This window comes from Strigops habroptila, chromosome 7, assembly GCF_004027225.2.
Source record: "Strigops habroptila isolate Jane chromosome 7, bStrHab1.2.pri, whole genome shotgun sequence".
Classification (NCBI taxonomy): domain Eukaryota; kingdom Metazoa; phylum Chordata; class Aves; order Psittaciformes; family Psittacidae; genus Strigops; species Strigops habroptila.
Window position 1 is genome coordinate 27,039,535 of NC_044283.2, and position 22,217 is coordinate 27,061,751.

The 22,217-nt window shown below is 39.7% G+C and overlaps 1 protein-coding gene across 1 annotated transcript in view; it reads left to right on the plus strand.

Moving 5' to 3' along the window:
* Positions 1-22,217, plus strand: part of GABRB1 (gamma-aminobutyric acid type A receptor subunit beta1) — a 135,549-nt gene that overhangs the window by 95,443 nt on the left and 17,889 nt on the right. The window contains 1 exon segment of the mRNA XM_030492563.1: positions 10,839-10,921. Within this exon segment, the coding sequence (XP_030348423.1) occupies positions 10,839-10,921 (83 nt within the window).

Here is a 22,217-nt window from a genome sequence, read left to right on the forward strand (position 1 = left end):
AGATCTTACAGTCAGTTACAAACATGAAGTATTTCAATGCCATATTCTAAGAAGCCATTTCCTGCTGCTATTGCAATCTTTCCTAGGTGATACATGCCGTTAATAGATTTTGTAGGTGAGCCCATTATAAAGAAACGTGACCATAAAACTAACCACAGATTCAAGTGGAAGCCTCTTTTCCTTTGCATCAGGGTTCCTCCTGCCTCTTACTTTTCCTTCTTTTCTCCACAGGACCCCCTATAGAAAATCCTGCTTTCCTTCTCTGCTGCACTCTCCTAGAAGCAGGGACTGTAGTTTTAAACAACATAGAACCACCGAGACCTAAAAATCTCAAGTTAAATTTCTCTGTAATTGATTAGTTATTATATTCTTCTTCCTTGTTGCTAAAACAGGGCTCATCTACCATTAGCAAAGAGCCTAACATTTAATATCCCAACTAGGCACTTGGGCTGGTCAGGCACCTGTTTCCACAAAAACCACAGAAATTCAGCTCTTACCTACCTTCTCTGCCGTATTTTTGTAAGTCAGCTCCCTTCTTAGGTCTGGGTTCCAGGAGAAGAGCCAGACACAACCAACAGAAAGAGGCAAGAATACACCCCAACCCCCCCTCCAGGTGCTCCCAGTTACTCTCTCAGAGCTCTGCCCTTTCTGCTGGTCCACACAGGTGGTGTGAACCAACAGTAAGGTCAGACAACCTGTGCATTTACTAATAGTAACAGCATAACAGAGTCAGAGGACATATAATGCTCAAAACAATTCTCTTCATCTAAACTGGCTAGACCTCTATGTCTCTCACCAAGTTTTTTTATACTGAAGCCACTGTTTTGGCCCATTTTTCCAGTGCATAGGTAAAGCTACAACTGCTGGAAAAGGAGCAGACTCCCCCATCTTGGAAAATCCAACAGGCTAGGCATCAAAAGAAGGCAAGAAATATGAAAGCAAGAAATTGGTCTGATCTTTGCTTCCTTCCCGTGGCTGCAGGCTTCTGTTTGAGATACACTGATATGGGCAATGTTGACATGTAGTAGCTACATGAGAAACCCCGGTTCCTGAAGAGTCACACAGCACCTATAGGGAAATGACAGCACTCTGTTCCAGCCTTACCCCTGCTTCCAAAATCCAGGAAGATCTTCCTTGGTTACAAGGAAGACGGATAGTGATGGATCAATATGAAGTATGTCTGATCCCAGAAACAATCTGTTCTTCATTCTGACAAAGCACATCCCAAAGTCTTCCAATTACAAACCAGCCTGTGCATGGATGATACTGCCTAGATTCCTCTTCTTCCAAAGAAGGGGGAGACATCTGAACATGTGCATGTCTTTCATGCACACACAATATGTAGCTTGGTGTCTGGTTTGGGTTTATTTTGGAATAAACAATAACAAAACAAACAACTCAAAAGATGAAGATATCAAATGACACTAACATCACTGTTACCATCTAACAAACCTCTATTCCCTTCTGAGTAGGATATTTCAGTCTGTGGATATTACTTGCATTTAGAAATTTCAGTAGTAACATCAGTCTTCCTGCATTTTGTCACTTTTAGAAGGTTTGTATAGAGATGCTGAAAGAGTTACAAATTTAGCACCATTTTTTAAATTTTAAAACCCAGTTATCTGCCTTTACACCCCTCTTGGATCTTCCTTTATGCTAAGCACTTCCCATCGAGCTCACTTGCTTTTTCTTTTGGCTTGCAACATACTTGCACTGTCAAGCTAAATTACTTTTTGCAGTAAATTTCAGCTCCAGCTCTCAGGCACTTTTTGTTGAAGTATCTTGTTTGCCCTGGTATAGTTATAGTTCTCTTTGGATCTATATTATGAAATTTATTTTCATGGGTTCATAGCTGTGCAGTAAAAATTCTCATTGCACTGAAATTTGGCTTACAAGCACCAAAGAAAGAGAGCTTTTTGCTAATATTTAAGAAGTTACATTATAACATTTTAATGATTTTTTTTTTTATTTTTTTTTTTTATTTCTAGATCTTTACAAGTGGATGTTATTGTGTTAGGTTATGCTTTGCAGTGTTAGGCACTTTGCAGGTCTCTACCTTCAAAGATCGGGTTCATTGTGAACCCTCTCATGGTCAGGGATGAATATAAAATCATAGAATCATAGAATAGTTTGGGTTGGAAGGGACCTTCAAATGTCATCTAGTCCAACCCCTCAATATCCCAATATCCGTTAAGCTAGTGGTTTTAATATATTCAGCTTTCTTTTACTGACTCAACAACTTACCTTCATATCACCAGCTGCTAGCCCAAATCAAATTTTAAAATACGCTGAGCATGACAGCGTAGTGATAGATTTCAATGGGGATCACTGAATAAACTAGAAATGAACATAATGCAGACAGTGAAGGAGTGTCATGAATCCTCCCCATTAGGTTCTCACCTTGACACTTAACATGCCATAGCCTGGCACACCTGCACCGACCAGCATGCAGCAGCCACTGGGCTCAGGGTGGCATTGCTGGTAAGTATCCAGGCAGTTCTTAGGCAGCACACAGCACCATAATCATAAGGCAATACAGCTGAAAGCCCTCGCCAGAAAACCCATAAGCTTCAAACTGCTTCAAGAAATTATTGAACCTGGGATCCTTAAAGGAAGAACAGAAGTGATCTTTTCCAACAAACAGACCTTCACCGTTATAAACCAAAATAAATAAAAATAACAAATACAGTAAATACAACCTGTAAGAGGGTAAAAAAGAATGAACAGCAGATGGATAACAGGTTTCAAATTCAAAGTCAGTTCAGTCAGTTCAGTAAATATTCAGCAAAAGAATATTTACACTTGAATAGATGGTAGCACAAAGCTGAATCTCATAGTGTAGTTTTTAATAGTTTGCTCACGCTGAACGGCTCGAATTGCCAGAGATAAAGATACAGTGCTGCAGCTCTTGTGCTTTGTAGCATGCACTAGTTATTTACACCTGCTCCAACTCAGCACAAAATGCCAGTGACTCAGTCTGACACCATCTTAAGCTTGCTTACAAAGGCATAAATGAATCTACAATGCACAAGTCCAAGAGCTCTCCTTTTTAATTTTGCACGTCTTGCCACTGTGTATATCTAAAAAAGAACTAAGGAATTTTTATTACTTTTTTTTTTTTTTCAGATATTTCAGATATATCCACATGTCATCTCTCTGTCTACATGATCCAGTGATTCAGGCTTTTAAAAATACTTATTACCATACACACTAAAGATGTTACAATGCACTGCACCCACTTCTACTTGCCTTAGCCTGTGGATCCCACAATCTACTGACAAAATTTCAGGTCATGTGTAACTCAGCGGGACCACTCATATAACTAGATCTCTAAAGACCCAGCAGTGCCACCATATGTCCACAAGTACAAGAGACTAAATCAAATACTCAGAACAGAAAACATTTCCTGGGCATAGAGGAGTGAAATATGGATACACGTTCCTCTTTTGCAATCAATCTTACTTGGTACTACTGTAATTCCTGTAGAAGTTTGGACTATTTCCACCCATTTTTTAGAGTGTATTAGATCATGTGAAGGAAGTTAGACCTTGCTTCCCTGAGAAGCGCTACCCCAAACTCATTTATTGTACATGCAGGCTATTCATATGAATATGCTGGGTGAGTTGGAAAAAAGGGATTCGGGCAATGGCAAATAGCCTGAAATGGACTACAAAGTGATGAGGGATAGGCCTCCACTTAAGTTGTTAAATTGGTCACAGGTCAGAACATTAAAAACTCTGACAAAAGGCCAGACCTAAGACCCATTAGCCTGTTATCTTGTCCCCAACACTGAATAAGGGCAGGTATCTTGGGAAGAGTTTAAGATTATTTCTGATTTCCTGCATTACCTTCCTCTCACCACCAAACTACAGGTATTCTTAGAGAACTCATGATGTTTATTAAGTGAAAAAGACACTGTTCACTGCACAGCTTTCTAGGCGCAAAAGCAATGTAAGAAACTAGTGCCTGGGTTATGTTAAAGAATATTAATTGAAGCAAACTGAAATTGCAAGACTAGGCACCTGCTTACTGGAAGCCAACATAGAATCATAGAATCATAGAATCATAGAATCGTAAGGGTTGGAAAGGACCTTAAGATCATCTAGTTCCAACCCCCCTGCCATGGGCAGGGACACCTTGCCCTAAACCACGTGGTCCAAGGCTCTGTCCAACCTGGCCTTGAACACCGCCAGGGATGGAGCATCCACAACCTCCCTGGGCAACCCATTCCAGTGCTTCACCACCCTCACTGTAAAGAACTTCTTCCTTATATCTAATCTAAACTTCCCCTGTTTAAGTTTGAAGCCATTACCCCTTGTCCTACCACTACAGTCCCTAAGGAAGAGTCCCTCCCCAGCATCCTTGTAGACCCCCTTCAGATACTGGAAGGCTGCTATGAGGTCACCACGCAGCCTTCTCTTCTCCAGGCTGAACAGCCCCAACTCTCTCAGCCTGTCTTCATATGGGAGGTGCTCCAGCCCTCTTATCATCCTCGTGGCCCTCCTCTGGACTCGCTCCAACAGCTCCATGTCCTTTTTATGTTGAGGACACCAGAACTGTACACAGTACTCCAAGTGAGGTCTCACCAGAGCAGAGTAGAGGGGCAGGATCACCTCCTTCGACCTGCTGGTCACGCTTCTTTTGATGCAGCCCAGGATACGGTTGGCTTTCTGGGCTGCAAGCGCACCCTGCCGGCTCATGTTAAGCTTCTCGTCAACCAACACCCCCAAGTCCTTCTCTGCAGGGCTGCTCTGAATCCCCTGCATCAGACCTGGTAACTGCTTGGACATATAAAAACACACTTGCAAATCATTCTTTCTCTGAGATGGATGTTACACTGTGCATTAAATCAGTGGCTTGTCCTTGCCTAAGACATACTGAGCATACCCCACAGGATTAGGCTGTAGTACCACAATCAACAAGAAAGATTATTTAATAATAGTATTTTGGCTCTTCCAGGACTTCTGTCTGAAACAAAGCTCAAGCAGCTTATCAGCAATGGGTTGACCTTGGCAATTTGCTGGTGCATAACACTGACAATGGAAAAACATGACAAAATTCATTGTGTGTGAGCACTGCCTTCATCAGTTCTTCATCATCAATACTCTCTTCAGAGGTTGTGCCATCTTTGGGGCTCAGGAGTGAGCCTAATTGATGAAATGATCCATGTTAAACCAACCTGACACATTTTTCCTGTCCTCATCTTTGTGACTTAAGTAGAATGGGTCACTTTACCCAATATAATAGAGGTTGTTGGGCCCTTCTTGAGTAAGACCCTGTTCTCAGCTGCTCACAGCTTTATCTCTTTGAACATTATATTTCTCTGTATTCTTCCTCAAGACACTTTTTATTTTTTCATGTTTATGCAACTCTACTGTTTCTCTGAGCAAGATTAAAGGGAAATGTGTGTTGTACTTGCTAACCTAAATCCATACAAAAGCTTTCCTTATGAACTTGAGTGTTATCGAAAATAGGTAGTCCACAGCAGCGACGTAGGAGTTGACAGTTTGCCTCCCTAGAGCCAAAGATATAAAAAAAAACCACATTAAAAAAAAAAGCCAAAAAATAACCAAATTTTAAAAATAGCCAAAATAGAATTTTAATAGCCAAATAATAATAATTTCCAATCTAAAAAAAATTATAGTAATTTCCAATCCAAAATAAATTGTTTTCCACATGCTAATGTACTCATATCTAAAACTAAGTATCTAAATTTTTTACTGTATCTGGCTTAGGACCCAATATTCCATTTTTCTCTCAACTTCTAATGAGATCTGTGAAAATGTTATTATTTATTCACCTATTGGCCCTTCCCAATTTTACTAACACTTGTAACTTCTTTGTAATAGGATTTGACCAGACAAGCAATACACAGACTGTCGAACATAGATTTCCCAAGTATACATTATATAAGACATATAATATACACACTACCAACTCAAATAATGCTAATGCTCAAATGTACATCCTGTAAGTCGTCTCTTTCAAGCACTACAAGTTGAGCATGTTTGCAGGTTCAGAGCTGACATTTTCTTCCAGAGTCAAGCACTCAGGCTTTGCTTGGAAATTTACAGTGTTAACAGGCCTGACAACTGTAAACCTTATCATGGCATGGACAGAGAAAACAAATTTGCCGATTAAATGAACATTTTTTTTCTGCCTTCAAGTGTGCATTTTTTCTGCCTTCCTCTATTCCTTCAATAACTCTCCCTACAAGACATCCCATTAAATCTTAAACATCAAGGTTCTTCCAAGTTCCAGAAAAATTATGCAAATTACACCATGGGACTGAGTTCTGATGTCAAACAGTTGCTATGGGATTAAGTTCCCTGATACCACTGAAGTTAAATTAACACTGATTTCATAAAATCAGGGTTTTACCTGGGATATGTAAATCTACTTCCAGTGTGTATTAGAGTTCCAGCCCTGCAGTGGTTAAGAGAAGCATGGTTATTCTTTATTTGATTTGAAGATTTTATTTTGCTTTAAGAACAAAAAACAAAGTACATCCCATTTCAAAACTTCATATACATTTATAATTTATGCTCTGTTGACTGAGAGAAAAAAGAATGAACATATTAAAATTTTATACCTGTCCTCCAAATGAAGGAAACATTTCACAACAGAATTTGCATTGTTTAGCTCTGATCATCTCCACATTTAGTTGTCATTGCCGTCTTAAACATTGCTTCTATTTCTACTTCAAGAATTGAGGCACAGCTTTTTGACAGCATTTTGATGAAATGCTCTCAGTACTGAACCATAACTCCACTTCCCACATTCATTCTGAACTTACTTTAACTGCTCACTGATGACTTAACCCAAAATATTCTTCACCATTCATTCCTACAAGACCTGCTGCCCTGCGGGAAAACCTTTGACAGTATTACCTAAGGAAGTCAGTTTTGTATATACTGGACATCAACATTTTCTTTCATATAATATTTGGCTAAAAATAACTTGACTATACAGTAAGAATACAGTATTCAGAGAGCCAGACATCAAAATGGAAGCTAAGCAGTGGATCAGATAACTTGAACTCCAAGCCAAATAAAACAAAAAACCAAAAACCAAAACCAGTTAATTTTGCTTTTTTGCAAATGTTAGTTGTCTTGCCTGTTAGCAATGCAGACTTCACTCCATTCCAGTATGTCTGAGTACTGACATGGAGCAAATTAAGTACCATAATGATATATTTCCACCAAACTGCTTGTCTTCTTTGCATAATCCCTTTTTTAACATTTGTTTAATTTTTTTTAAATTTTTGTAAATTATATATTAGATTCAAAAAAATCTAAGGAATGTAAGGATCACAGGATAAAAGACACTGTACAAACAAAACAGATTAGCTGCAACACTGGAACTTAAAACATATTTTAAGAATGGAAAGCCTGGAAGAAGCATATCCTACTCTGAGATATATATAGCTCTGCTTCAAGTGTCAGATTAGTCCTCCACTTAAACTTTTACAGAGCCTCATGATATTTCACCATTTCCACAAGCTGCTTGTGCCCAGGGACTTTCAGGACTAATCCTCCTGAACACGGATTTATTGCAGCTTTGCCCTATCTTCAGACTATTGCATTCCCCTTCCTGCCATTAAAGCCTTTGATGTATTCGGCATTTGAATGTCTTCATTTTTAAGCTCCTGGTGCATGTGCAAGCCACCAGTTATTTTCTCCACTGAGACAGTGCAGCCAGTAACAGGTTTGGGATTTTATTCTATTTCTAATAAAAGACCTGATTTTTTTATTTTTTCAATTGAGACAACAACCTGAGTTTACTTTATGTCCTTAAACAACTTTTGTGGTTATCCAGAGCATAACGCCATTAAAAATTTTACACAGCTGAGATCTATCATGAGGGAGAAAGAAATGCTTGAAAGGCAGATTTATGAACTACAGGTAATGAATGTTGATGGATCCTGAAGCACTCCTATTGCAATTACAAGTAGCTGTTTTCAAGAAAGACTAAGATTCCCAATAAAGTTTAGGCGCCTCCAGCTTTAGGAGGCACCACACTGTGTTAGTAGGTTGGTGACTCCTTCCCCTTCCGCCTGCCTTTTCCCGTTCACACTGGTCACAGGTCAGGCTCAGCTGGCTCTAGAAAAATCCTTGGGCAAATGTTGCTCGTCATCGCCCTGCCCGGGACACTGTACCGCTTCCAAAGTTGTGGGTCTACAAGTGAAGCAGGATCCTTTCTCCTGCTGCTGGAAGCCACAAACTTCAAGCTTTTTGACAGCCACCCTCCACTGCCTGCTAGACAGTAGTCACCAGTTGTCTTTCCCATCTCATGTTGTGCAGCTCTCATCTCTGCAAACTTCAGCTAAAACCCTGTCATTCCCATCTTCCCTGAAAGCAACTGCTTACTATTGCAGCAGAGAGCCACAGTAGCATTCAGCACTGCTGCTAAGGGGTTAAAAGAGTCATGAGGTGGAAAGCTGCTCACTGCCACCACCTTTGACTTTCCCCAAAGTGCGTCGACTGGCTCGGAAGTACAGGGACTGCCTTACAGGCCCTATAGCGAATGCAAAACAGAGCTGAGGGAAGCAGAGAACATAGATCAAGTGCTTCTGTTTTAACTTTCCTTGTAGCATAGAGACAAGGAGTGATTTAACAAGGATGAAGGATGAAAAATTACCAATCGACAACCTAGGCAGATTTGGATCACTTACTGCAACCAGAAATCAATACTAGAGGTTTATTATCTTGCTTCTGCATATTCCAAATACTTACTTCCAGACCTCAACTAGCAATGCAGTGTCTTAGTCACACATACATTCATTTTTGTTCTTAGATTATAGTAGTGATCAGACACACCAAAACAACCAGTGCACCAAAAACTGCACAAATAGAGAGAAGACAATACAGTTATCAGAATTACAGGAAAAAATAGTTATGTAGAATATTTAGATCTCAGGTATGCAACAATTGCGTAATTCACTGCTGCACAAATAATTTGCACTGATGTTATAAAGTGTAACAAATTACTATTTCTTATGTAGCTTATGTGGGATATGCAAAACTGCAGAAGTCAGCAGTACAGATATGCTAGCTTTTAGGAAATAGCTGGCCACTGTAACTCTGTGGTCTAGGAAACATTATGTCAGCTTCTACTTCTGGATACACTCGAGTAAATCTGGTTGATATAGATGAACTAAATTACCATAAAGGCCAACTTATTAATTGGGAACAAAATGCTGCTCTATGAAACCTTCATTTAAGAGCATTTAACTGTGACTAATGTTAGTATGATGTTATGTGTGATCTTAAGCATTCCTAAGTAGGCATCCGACAAATGATTACTGCACATTTTCTCAGTACTTCTCAGTAAGGTATATTTGGTGCATGGCTAAATTAAGTGAGGTCCTACCTCTGCTGAAGCCCCCAACCTTTTCTATGACAAATGCAAAACCTGTTAAGACACATGCAAATCAGCCTAAGGAAAAGCATAAATATACCATTTCCATGGTACTTTACAGTATTCTAGAGTAGTTGCATGGACTTGCTAAATGCTCCTTATACGCAGGTAGAGAGATGGATTTTGGAGACCTAGGATAATGTGAAGAATGTCACAGTAATGAAGCATGTGGCTTTTTTTTTTTTTTCTTTTAATTATGTCAGTTCTGTGACAGCAAGCATTATGATGCCAATGCAGATGTAAGTGTGCTTGGCTTATAGCACATCAAAAGTAAAATTTATAAATGCATTCCTGTGGCATTAATTGACATGGAACTGGAGAAACAGGACCAAATCCAGATCAAGAAAATAGGTTATCTGCCTTTCTGAAGTAGGAATTGATGGGGGGAGAGAGACCAATAAAATTACAAGCCAAGTTTGCCCAATCACAAGTTCAGAAGTTTTGTAAGGATTTAAGAACACATCTATCACCAAAAAAAAAGGCAAATGCAGGTGATAACACACTGTTTTGAGTTTGAAAGCACCACTGTGAGTGTCTTTCTTAATCGGATCTTTAAAAGAATCTATAATTTGTCACCTGTCCTCACCTAGTCACTTAAACTTTCTCCCAGGGGTTACAGGCTTACCAGCAAGTATTTGCTTGGATGCTCTGTGATTTACAATGTAACAGAAGGAGAGGAACTATCTTGTAAAAAGGCTTAGGCTATGAAGAATATCTTCAGGGACCAAATATCAGCTCACATGCCCTCTAGAAGGAGCAAAGATCTGGAAGATCCAGCCTACATGGTAGCTACTCTCAATATTCATTAAGTAACCACCATATAATATCATATTTCACAAGTGTTTGATAGCATCCTGCCATTTTTAAGAGATAATGTTCAATTATCACAGTTAATGATAAACTGTTTATGAAACCATGAAAATAATCAATCAGATATTACCAATATTTCTACAGCATGAATGAAAATGCACCTACCTATCAAACAAAATTAAAACAGCAGTAGGTGACAACAAAATGAACAAAGAAGGCTACCAGCAGTCCTAGTTATAAATAAAATATTTAGCAAAACAGCTTGAAGATTTCTGAATTAAGAACATTAAAAATAAAATGTCCAAGTAGAAATTTCCCTAAATGTTCTTCAAAACACCGAACACTTTTGCACATAAAGTTTTCCGTCAAAATTCTGCTCTACGGTATTCAGCATATACCCTGACTCTTTATACTGTAACCAGTATATAGTGCTGTATAAATTATTTAATCATGTTTTACAAGCTATTTAAAGCCTGTGTGCCAGGAATCCATGTGCATAACTGTGCTGTATTCAAACAAACAGAAAAGCCACCATAGAAAATTTGGCCTTCTCGAATAAGTAAAAGGTGGTTTCAAATCTCATTTTTTTTTTCACCCTCCTCTTTCAGGATCACAACAACAGCTGCTTGCATGATGGATCTACGCAGATATCCTCTGGATGAACAAAATTGCACACTAGAAATTGAAAGTTGTAAGTTACTGGAGGGAGAGGGTTGGCCAAATGACAGCTGTGGATTGAAAGACATTCACAGTTTCGGCAAAACAGGAACAAGTTGTTCAAATACTGTGTGTCCAGTGAGCTTGCATGCTGAACATACCCAATATATTTCCATAATACATAAGCCAAAATATCTTTACTTCGTAATACTGGTTGATCCAAGATTGCAAGATGTCTTTCAAAATCTTTTGTCAAGGAAGGGAGAAGAGTATTTCTTGATGATTAGATCAGAGGACAGCAACAGAGCACTGTCCATCTTCAGTGCATAATCACCACAGAACCTGAATTAATTACTTCACCTCAGTGCATTCATATTTAACATCAAAATTAACAACTACCCCACATAGTGGTGGCAGGATTGATCAATTGCTCTTACCAAAACTCCTGGAGGTTATAAAAGTAAACAACTTGATCCTTCAAGCACCATGGTCAGTGAGAGCACCACGGTCAGTGAGAGCTTTGTCATCGTCTTCCATGAGTGCAGGATCAAGGTGTCATTAACATAGACTTTATATCTTTTATAATACTAGCATTTAGTGAAATGCCTATCAAAGCTTTTGAAAAGGTTTTTTATTGTGTCATTGTTCAAACCAGCTGCTGCCACTGACCACAGAGCACTGTCTGAACAATCTGGTGAAGACTACATAGAGTCCAAGGCAAAATAATGCATCACTTTTCTAAGAATTTCCATTTTGCCCGCTACAACTGTTGCACTGATAGAGTTAAACAATCTTTTTTTGTAATAATACTTCTCTCTAAAGTATGAGGAAGGATTAACAGATTTCCCCAAATACAGAGGTTTGGTTCGATTTACTGAAGAGAGAAAAAAAAATTAGCATTTGAACCTCTGCTTTGATGGATAGTTTGAAGTGTTAAATAAACAGAGAAACAAGCTGATCCAGGATTAACCAAAATAATTTCCTAATACTTATATTATCAACAAAAGTCATGTTTTCATTGTTTGTAGCACATCCCATTCAAGGAACTGAAAGTTCTCACAAGTCTGGTAAGTACAGTTTTTACTCTGCAGAAACTCATAAGACTTTGCTGTGGATTGAAAAGAGGTTAAATTCCCCAAAACCTCACAGCATCAATTTTCGAAAGGATTCCATTAGTCTTCAGTTGCTTAGATTTGACAAAAACATCTTCACAGTGTCAAAACAGTAGAATATTCATGTATAAGACATTTAATAACATTGTAACACAAATACAAAATAAGCAAGTCTAAGCCAAAGACAAAGTCACTTTGAATCTTAGAAAATGTAGCTGGAAAAAAATTCAGTTTATTCTGGAGTGCAGAGGTTTTCATCACTTGTACATACATAAATGTAATATATCTCAACTTATCTGTGAGGTGGTGATTATCAGGTACCGAAAAAAGCATACAGTCAGTCTGGAGCACTGATGAGAGACAAGATGGACTCTCAGCCCAATGTTCATACTTGTTTATAATTTCTACTTGATGGCAGCAGAAGGATGTCTTATTTAAAGCATACCTTCAAAATTACTTTCCATAATGAAGTATTTTGTTTTGTTGTAAGTGCATAACCAATATCGGCCTTAATATAAGTCAGTGGAGCTCCAGCTTTTCATTTAGATTTAAAATTCTTTGGTAAGAAACTTGAAATGTTTTCCCAAGAATTATTTGCTTTTGGTCCTTTTCCTGGGATGTCATTTTATAGCGATTTTAGAGATTCTTTGCTAGGTTGAGAACAACAAACCTTTTATTCCACCAGCAAAAGATTTCAATCAAGTAAACATTCACAGTAGGCTTAATGAAAATTATTTTTATTAGAGAACATTGCCTGAACAGAACCTGCCCATTTATTTCTTTAGAGATTCAAAAATGATGGGTTTTATTTTTAAAATCCTAGTGTTTTGGCACTGCAGGCAGACGTCTCAGAAAGAGAAGCAGGGAGACAGTGTTGTCAGGGTTCCCTGTGAAGCACTTCAATAGCTGCAGTCCTGAGTCACCACAATAGCTTATTCTCTGTTCACTGTCCAACATGCACAAGGAAGCCTCTGGAAGGACATACTGGTTATGCACCGTATTAAACCCCCTCCACAGAAGCAGTAGCATGGCAAGCTGGGCCAAGTCAATGTACATGTAATGAATATTTTTGTTAGGCCAACATGCATTAACTTTCCCTGTGCACCTGCTTTCAGTTAGCCTGTCCATATCCACATTGCTCTGAGTTGACTGAAGCACTCCAAACCCACACCCCTGTGTATGAACACATTTTCTTCTCATTCCCGAGAAGCAGAGGCAGTAGGCAATCGTAACTTCCCTTTCCAGTGCTGCCCATCACAATACTGATCTCCCCAGTTACTTTCTACTAGTGCAAAACTCTTTCAGAGTCTTATAGTCCACCACTTCACAGGACTTACAGAGCCACTCCTTAAGCTGCATGGTTGTCATATTCACCCTTGGGCTTTGCAGTTCCCTGACTTTTTTGGCACAAAACAGTTTTCTTGATGTTGCCTGTTGCTGCTTGTCTCATCTTCTGGCTTAAATTTATTAAGATGTGCAATAGATGCATTTGGAGAATGAGTCATATCTTGATTTTCAAAATAAAAGTGCATAACACACTTCTTCAGTAACTTCTATCCAATCAGCAGAAGAAATTAATATACATACAGTACCACAGCAATCAAAATGGGAGACTTCATACTGAAGTTGCCTTCATACTGAATTCATACCTGAATTTATTTGCTGGGAGATAGCTAATTTGAAGTCTCCAGCCCAGTCATGACTAAAGCTGATCAAAATACATGAGCATTTATCAGCTAGCAGCCCAAATAATGAAACCAGACTGACACTTGTCTAGCTCATACCTCTTTATCCATAAACGAAGCTTTGTAGGGATGAATGCTCAATGAGAATGGACTTAGTAATACCACTCAGACCTCATCAAGAATCAAAATTAGCATCTGACAGAATAAGCAATTAAAATGCTAACACAATCAGGGATGAGAGAACACAATGTCACCCATGTAGCCAGTCACACATCCCCAAAAGAAAATTGCTTTTCAGATCTTTTGAACACTTGCTATGAATAATTCATGTCTCCAAAGATATATATGTTGATATATTAACATTTATTGAGCCAATCCAAAGAAATCAATAAAATATTTATTCACAGTTTGCCAAGAGGCCAAAATTGGCAGAGTGCAGTACTACTCATGAGTATTTAGATCAGTTCTACTAGCAACTGAATGATTTTCCAAAAGCACAAATATGCTAACTTGCTACCTAGACATAGAAGTAACAGGTCTGATCTTCAGATAGTGAAAACTGGCACGGCTCCATTTTTGTCAATTAAAGCACCAGAACTCACGCTGAGAATTTTCTCTACCTGCTTTTTTATTAGTTGTTTGAAACGCTTGTTCCAAGTGGATGGCCCTTTCCTCAGCCCACCCTTTAAATTAGATCTGATCAGCAGAAACACAGTAAATTGGCTCAGAAATGAAGATACATGATTATGAGGAGTGTTCAATGCTTGTAGAAAATGCACACAATTTGGAATGTGAGCAAAAGACAAAGGGTGAATAATAAAACAAGTCAAAGATCTGTATGGGCATGTAAAATAGCTATCCTGCATTTAAACAGGAGTAGTTATTAAACTCATCTCCACTCTCCTACAGATGTAAATGCATGGCTAGCATGGAGGTGCACACCTGCAGGTGCAATCACAAGCAGTGTGATTGTGCAATAGAAATAGCAAGCAAAAGCCAAACAGTTAAACCAATGCTGACACACTAGACCATGGCCAAGATGGATCATGTATTTTTCACACCATTGTTAAGCTTCCCTAAAAAAAAAATTAACTTTATGAGCTTTATATTCTTCTAATCCCACAAGGCACTAGGGCTGCTGAGTGGTTCCCTGGATAGCATCCTTTGGAAAGCATGTTGGTTAACAGATTTTACACTTGGATTCATAAGTATTGCATGCTGCACCATCCTTTCTTCTTGTCTTTGAAGCCCTGTCTGCTTCCTCAATTCAGTCTCGCTTATTTACCCAGGGTCAGCCTCTGGCTGGACAATGCACAGATGTGAGCTCAGAAAGCTGCTGCAAACACAGCCCACTCTCCCTCCCTAGCTCCCCCTCAGGGTGAGAGCTGCAGGATCCCCTTCATCGCTAAAGGGTGGCAGGAAGGTGACATCTGAGCGAGTCCTCTCCCTGTTCCAGGGTGGTTTCCCACCTCTAAACCAAGCAAGCTGGAGAGACATTTTCCCCTCCAAAAGCTCAGTTCTTCCTAGTGCATCCACAACTGCGCAGCTCTGTAGCAGTGCCAGAGCACTCCAATACTGTAACACACAAAACCTGGCCCTCTCTTTGAGTTCCCCAGTGGTTTTAAGGGAAACTTATTCCTACTGCAGAAAGTGCATGCTTCAAAGGCACCAGGCAGTCCCACAGGTGAATTGCTCTTAAGCTACTCAAAGAACAGATGAACGTAGCACTGCTGTGAACAGAAAGGCAGTGAGCCATTACACCTCTTAGGGATGCTGTGGAAATTAGCCAAAGAAAATCCCTGAAAATCTAAAGTTCTAAGAATTGTTCCTTAATAATACTTACCAGTGAGTAATTTAAGGTACTGCAAATAGCAGCAAAACAACTGTGCTACACAGGAATGGGAAAAGAGCACAGAGAATTAAATGCTGCCCTATCATCAAACTTCTCCAGCAGAGCAGCCAATGCAGGGATAATATATGCCTATACTGAGCCAGCAGATTATTTTCATTAAAAAAATTACATTTCCAGCTTTCCTGAACCTATCCTACCTGACTGCAGAAGCTATGTATGCACTGCTGACAACCAGAGAAATGTATACATTTAGGAGAAGGACAGAATTTTGGTTGCACATGTTCCTTCACATGCATTTTCACAGCTTTGCTCAAGCAGTTCACCTTATTCCAAATTCTGCAGTGGCAAATGGGGAGACCATATCAGAGGCTTTACACCTATTTCAGTGTCTAATACCATGGTAGCCACTGGAAACTTCTGTGTATAAAATCAAGGGATTTTATAACCAGAACTGCTTCATCAGCAGAGCTGGGATCTGTAAAAATGCATTTCTCACAGATTAGCATATACTGGGACAGAGAAGACTTAATACTTGGCTGGAGGTTACCCAGATTGCTTGGCATTCTCATGTGAGCTCTGATGGATGTCAGTTTGGCAATTTAAGATATTAAATCCCCCAGCTGTTAGTTCTGCTGTACCAGGTAGCCTCTGCAAGGGATACAACTGCTATGGCAATTCACAACCCAGTGCCTTGGCACAAGCCCGCTGTCCCTGGCAGCAGCTGTGGCAGGCTCTGGACCGGCATGGGTGAGATGCAGACACACATCTGAGCTGAGAAAGGAGCAGACAGGAGGAGGAGGCAAACAACCAGGGACAGTAGCACCAAACTGCTACAGCTAAATCACCCAGTATTTGTCTGTCAGAGACTTCTGACTGCACACAGCTGTCCCACTCTAGCATTCTTCATTACAAATACAAGTGCTGATCTCACCACACCATCTAGAAGATGAGATACTGTTATTACTCTAATACTCTTTGTCCCTTTGAAGTCACCAGTATCACAATCACGGCATGACCTTGTGGACTAAGTTTACACCTGGCTTTTACTCAGAGGAAAAAAAAATGTTTTGACAGCACCACTCTGACAATAAATTAAATCCCCATTTGGGGTTTCTCTTCCATCAACCCCCAAACTTAAGCAAAATGTGTTTCACTGTCACAGGAGAGGGAGGGCCAGGCTGAGCTCCAATTTGGCAAAGTTATTTACTTATTGGCAAGCTACTATGTGTTTTAAAACAGGTCTGAGCGGATTATCAGAACTGTCCCTTTGGTCTCAAAAATCTGCATCTCTATGACAACTGTAATGCTGCAGCATGATTCAGAGATCAACACTGCAACACTGAACCATGCGTTAGCCTTGCCAACAGCACTCTTAGAAACCACTTCACTTGTGTGGGTGAGCTGAACAAACCAAAGGAAACCTGAACAGGGTGAGATGGGGAAAAGAGGAAGATTTAGTTAGTCAGCTACAGTATAGAAAATGGCAATTCTGCCTTGACTCCATTGGTTTTATGTCTGTGCCTGCTTCAAATAGAAATAGACCTAGCAATAAATGTATGTAATGCTTTGATGAAAGTGCAACCAACTTAAGGTGATATTACAGTGAACCAATAAAATACTCCACTTGAACCTCTACATAGTTTGTTGCCAGAAATGACAACAACTGTGTTCATACCTAAACATTCATTATCACCTCTGTTAGCACAGAGTGGTCTGACAGAATGAGATTTGAACAGATTTATCACAGCTCCCTGCTTGAGACAAGATTGCATTGATCCAGGGTATGATTGCATTTGAACTACTGAGGATGTAAGAACCTACACTTCAAACAAAAAGGGCTATTTTTTTAGGGATGAAAAACCTGTCTAAAATCCAAGCTTTCCCAGACAGCTTTTTCTTTTCCTGTCTGCAGGCACCAGATATCTAGTAATTTATTCATGCCTGACAATAAAAATTCACTAATGATTATGACTGTGCTGGTATCTGAGGCAGCAGGAGCTTTAAACTAGATCCACTCGTGTCTTTTCCCTAAGTATCCAAAACCACTAAAAGGGCATCTGGTGTCATCCTGCTTCTTCTCACCAAGCATATCATATTGCTTCCAGAAAGCATAATTTCTCTCCTCCCTAAGGAGCGCATCACTCAGAGTATTCTAAAAACCAGTTTTAAGGCCCCTTCCAGGTAAAGAAAAGGCTGGAAGGACACTCGACTCTATGCCTTTTTTAAGAGGTACCATCTTTCTGATGTATCTAATGAAGGCAGCTCTCACCCCTCTCAGTTGCTTAAGCTCTGCCATATCTGCAAATGAAGAGCTTCTCTGACTCACCCACCTGTCAGCCTCCCCCTGCTCCCTCAGGAGACATGTCAGCCGTAAACTCATGTCCCAGCACGTGTCATTTCCCACAGGTCCTGCAAACCCAGGGTGAGGGGAACCTCGTTTTCTGTGCTTTGAGTTGTCTCTGGTTATTACAGGGTAGCACTGGGAATAAGAGCTCTCTTCTGCTTTCAGCCAATTCCTTTAACTGCTCTAAAACACATACTCAGCCTTAAATTTCTGTCAAACTTGATGGACTATGAAGAGAGACAGCGAGGTATCTGTTCCAAAACTCAGATCACTCAAACAGTGGGATCTTTCTGAAATCATTAACAACCTGAATGCAAAAGGCAGAAAAGTTCCTGCCTGCTCATTTTGACTTAATCTGCCAGTTTTACCAGTTATGCAATACAAGGTTCTTACCATTTCATCCAGTTCACAGCTTGCACAATTCACCAGTGTGCAGGTGGATCTCCATCCATGCCTTCTGCACTCTCATTGCTGCCTGCTCTATGACATGCATAAAATGCCTGATTTCACAAGGGCTCCACAGTGGATCAAATGCCATATTTAAGCAGCTAGCTCCCACAAGCCCTAGCAAAAAATAATTAACACCAGAAAAACAGGAAAGCACATGTAATCAGAGCACACTCATAGAACAAGAAAGACAGCATCATAGGAAACATCCCAGCAAGGACAGGAATGAAGATCAGCATCCATAGCCTGCTGGTGTGATCCCATATACTGCTCATTGGGACAGCAAAGTAACTGCTCTCTCGGCCACACACATTTTGCAGTTTGAAACACACTTTAATCATTTCTAAAGCCATTCAGATAATACATCCTAGGTCACTCCATATAGCCTAAGCAGAATACACACACTGAGCTTGTAGCACTGCAAATTCACTCTCAGAAGCATCACCCCTGGAGACTCTGCAAGCACACAGCAATCCGTAGATGCACGTTAACTTCTGACATAGCTGAAATGCCATCCTTCTGAGCTGCACAGAACATGCTGGCTGCAAAACAGGAGTGGCTTTAAAGTTACAGCATGAGCATCCACAGCAGCAGATTTAAACATCACAGGGACAGAAAGGCTAGCACAGAGATGTAAAGCTGAGCAAGTTTTCAGATACTCTGAGAGGCAGATTCACAAATAGCTTGTTGATATTGAAACTGAGAAATTAGCCAAGTATGTTTCTTTTTTTTTTTTCACAACAAAATTTAAAATGTATTTTTGGCCCAGTTTAAGTCGTTCCTTACCACTCATATTCTAAGTCAGTCACTAAGCTAAAATAATTCATTCTTCACAGTACACTAGCGTTAAGCCACAGCTGCTGCTCTGTTTCCACACTTTGGAAAGATTTCTTTCCCCAGAGGACTATAAACCAGTTATTTTACTTTCACAATGTATTTTTACACTGCATACGAATTTAGAAATTACTCAGATGCTGATAGTATAGTCTATATGAGTTTCTCTTTTTAATTTCAAAAAGATGGATAGCTTGTCTCTATATGGATGCATAGATTTTAACAGCAAATACTTGACACTTGAACAGATGAAATTAGCCAAGTCACCTGTCAGGTACACCTTAAGCACTTTTCTCTTGCACACAGAGGAATGCAGAGTTATTCTCACCGACTACTCTTCTCATTTTAGTGCCATCTCAGTAGCCTCAGAGGTACCACTACAGAGCTCAGGCTGTCCCCTGGTGACCACAAGGGACAGGAAAGCTGGGGCCGAGTCGTTTCCCAGTACAGCCTCACCAGGTCTCAGCCTTCAGCCTCTGATATCCCCCAGGCCAGGGAAACAGCAAAAAGAAAAGCTGGGCTTCCTTTTCAAAAACCAGGGTGCTTTCAGAGGAGAGGCTGATTTCTCTGGAAACAGCTGTGCTCTTAAATGAGTATGCATTTCTGCAGACAGAACAGCAGGAAAAGTAATCTCTGCACCTGGTCATATCACATTTCTGAAAGAGTTGGCATATTATGTTTTGAGATGATGCAGTTGTCCTAGGATGTTACAGCCATAAGTGCAGTTTATGTATTTACTTGTCTTCTGACAAGGTGTGAATTACTGTATAAAACAAAGACCAGAACAAATAGGAAGATTTTGGTAGTCACGGATTAACTTCAATTTGTGAGAATGAAGCCTTGCACCAAAAGCATCTGAGTTTACAGATATCATAAATCTTGAGAAATTCTCTGTTCACTGCCTATCTACTTTAGGTCTTGAGCTATACCTATAGCTCCTTGACACTGCAGTAATACAAATAAACAAAATATAATGCCTCAAGTCTCAACATGGAAAGACTTGCCTGACCTGGGGCAACATTAACATGAAGTAGAATTATTAAGGGGGCCTTTCATGGCCTTGTAACTATGTCATAAATGACAACATGGTATTTTTCAGGCAAGGTTTTTCCCTAGTGAAATAAACTGATTCAGTAATATGTAACAATTCTGGCAAAATATTCATGCAGAAAACGTGTAATGTATGCACAATACATGTGCATTGTAAAATATATTTTCTAAAAAGAGTCAATATTTCACTTTCAAAAGTCAAAATTGTTGGTATTTTAGTTCAAAATTAATTTTGTTTAGAAAAGTACTTTTTTCATTCAATTATCCTTAATTTGTCCAAATTAAAATGTTTATGTAGCTCAATATAACTTTAAATCTTTCTACAGTTGTTCATGAATTGAAAATTCTGCTACTTAAACAGTCAGAACGGTGAGTGACACCACCATTAAAACCTCATTCTCATTGTTTTTCTAAAAAGCCCAAGTATAGTGGCTCTGTAGTTGTCTCCATATTTACCTGGAAAAATTTACACGCCTGAATTAAGTAATTAAAATTCTAAAAGGGAACATCTCAAACAAGGGAACATAATATTACATAGAAGTATAAGGTGTACTTCCATAAGTCATACCAGTATAAGTAAAAAATACATAATGTCCTGATTCATCTGCAGGCTGAGTCCTGTTGAAAGCAGAGACCTTATTGCTTTAAATGAGAGCAGGTTTTGGCCTGACAGGCTGGAGCACAAACCAGATGGACCTGGATTTCAAAAGCCTTTTTCACCAAGTACAACAGCTGTATCTAAAACTGGGGGAGTCTGCCTGGCAACAGAATGAGAGCACTTAGAAGTAGATCTTAATTAGTGAAATGAAATAAGTGCTCAAGGGCAAGATGTGTTTACAATACGAGCAGACAAAACTATACACTATACAATATTGCCTGAACTAAATTAATTGAATGCTAAGCATCTGGACCTCTGTTGCTGATGTTTACATAATGTGCTTATAAATAGTGTTGTTATCTTTTTAACTTTGTAAAGCAACTCAAGTCAGAAAAAACATCCAGGATTATGTCTCAGACTGGGATAGCCATCTATTGTACGGCACCTCCAGATGAGAAAGAAGGAGGAGGAAACTGAGGGGTGAAAAGAGTGATTTACATCAGACTTATAAACTGTACATAAAACGTGCTCCTGACAGCACTCAGGCAAGTTACCTTGGTCTGGATCATGTGAAGGTGTGGAAGTCCTTTGAGTTAGCAAAGTGAGGGACTGCAACACTGGGCTTCCAGTAGAGGTCAGTTCTTGACACATGGAGGTCTCTTACCCTGAGTCAGGCACTCCCAGCCTGTGCTGCCACAATTGGAGTAGAAACAGCTTGTGGTCTGCATTTTGCTGCTCCTGAAAATTGGTGCTTTTCCCTCCTCATCAAAACAGAATGAAGGGTAGAAGATAAAGAGTGGGGGAAAAGCAAGCAAACCTCTCCAGAAAGGGTCAGGAACTTTGGTTCAACTTTCTGCTTGGAAAGATGGAGATATAGCTGGTATCCAGTGTAAGTGTCCATTCAGGAGGAAGAGAAAGGGAAAAGAAGAAAGCTCAAAAGAGATTCAGAAAAAGGGCATCTCAGAATGAAAGCAAGAGAAGATTGGGGGTTCTGACACTTGCTACTGGAAAGAAACAACCCCTCTGCTCCCAGCTCTGAATTCTCAAGGACAGTCTAGTACCAGCAACCAGAGAACCTGGATGCAAGGCAAGGAACTATTGGGGTTAATCTCCTCATGCATAGCCTCTGCCCTGAGTGATGTTGACTAGTCTTTAGACAAAACCATGATGGTGTCACTTCAGAACTTTGCTGGTTTTAACCCCACAAGAGAAGAGGATTCAAGCATGGAAGCAAGAAATATAGAAGCAGTTCAACAAATAGATCCTCAGCAGTTGTAACTAAAGTAACTAAAGTACCATTTTAAAACTTCATGCTTCAGAGCCACCCAAATTAGGTAATGAGAAACTAGCTACAGGTCTATAGAAATTGATGTATGATGGCTGTACTTATCAGGGCTGGTCTGTTACT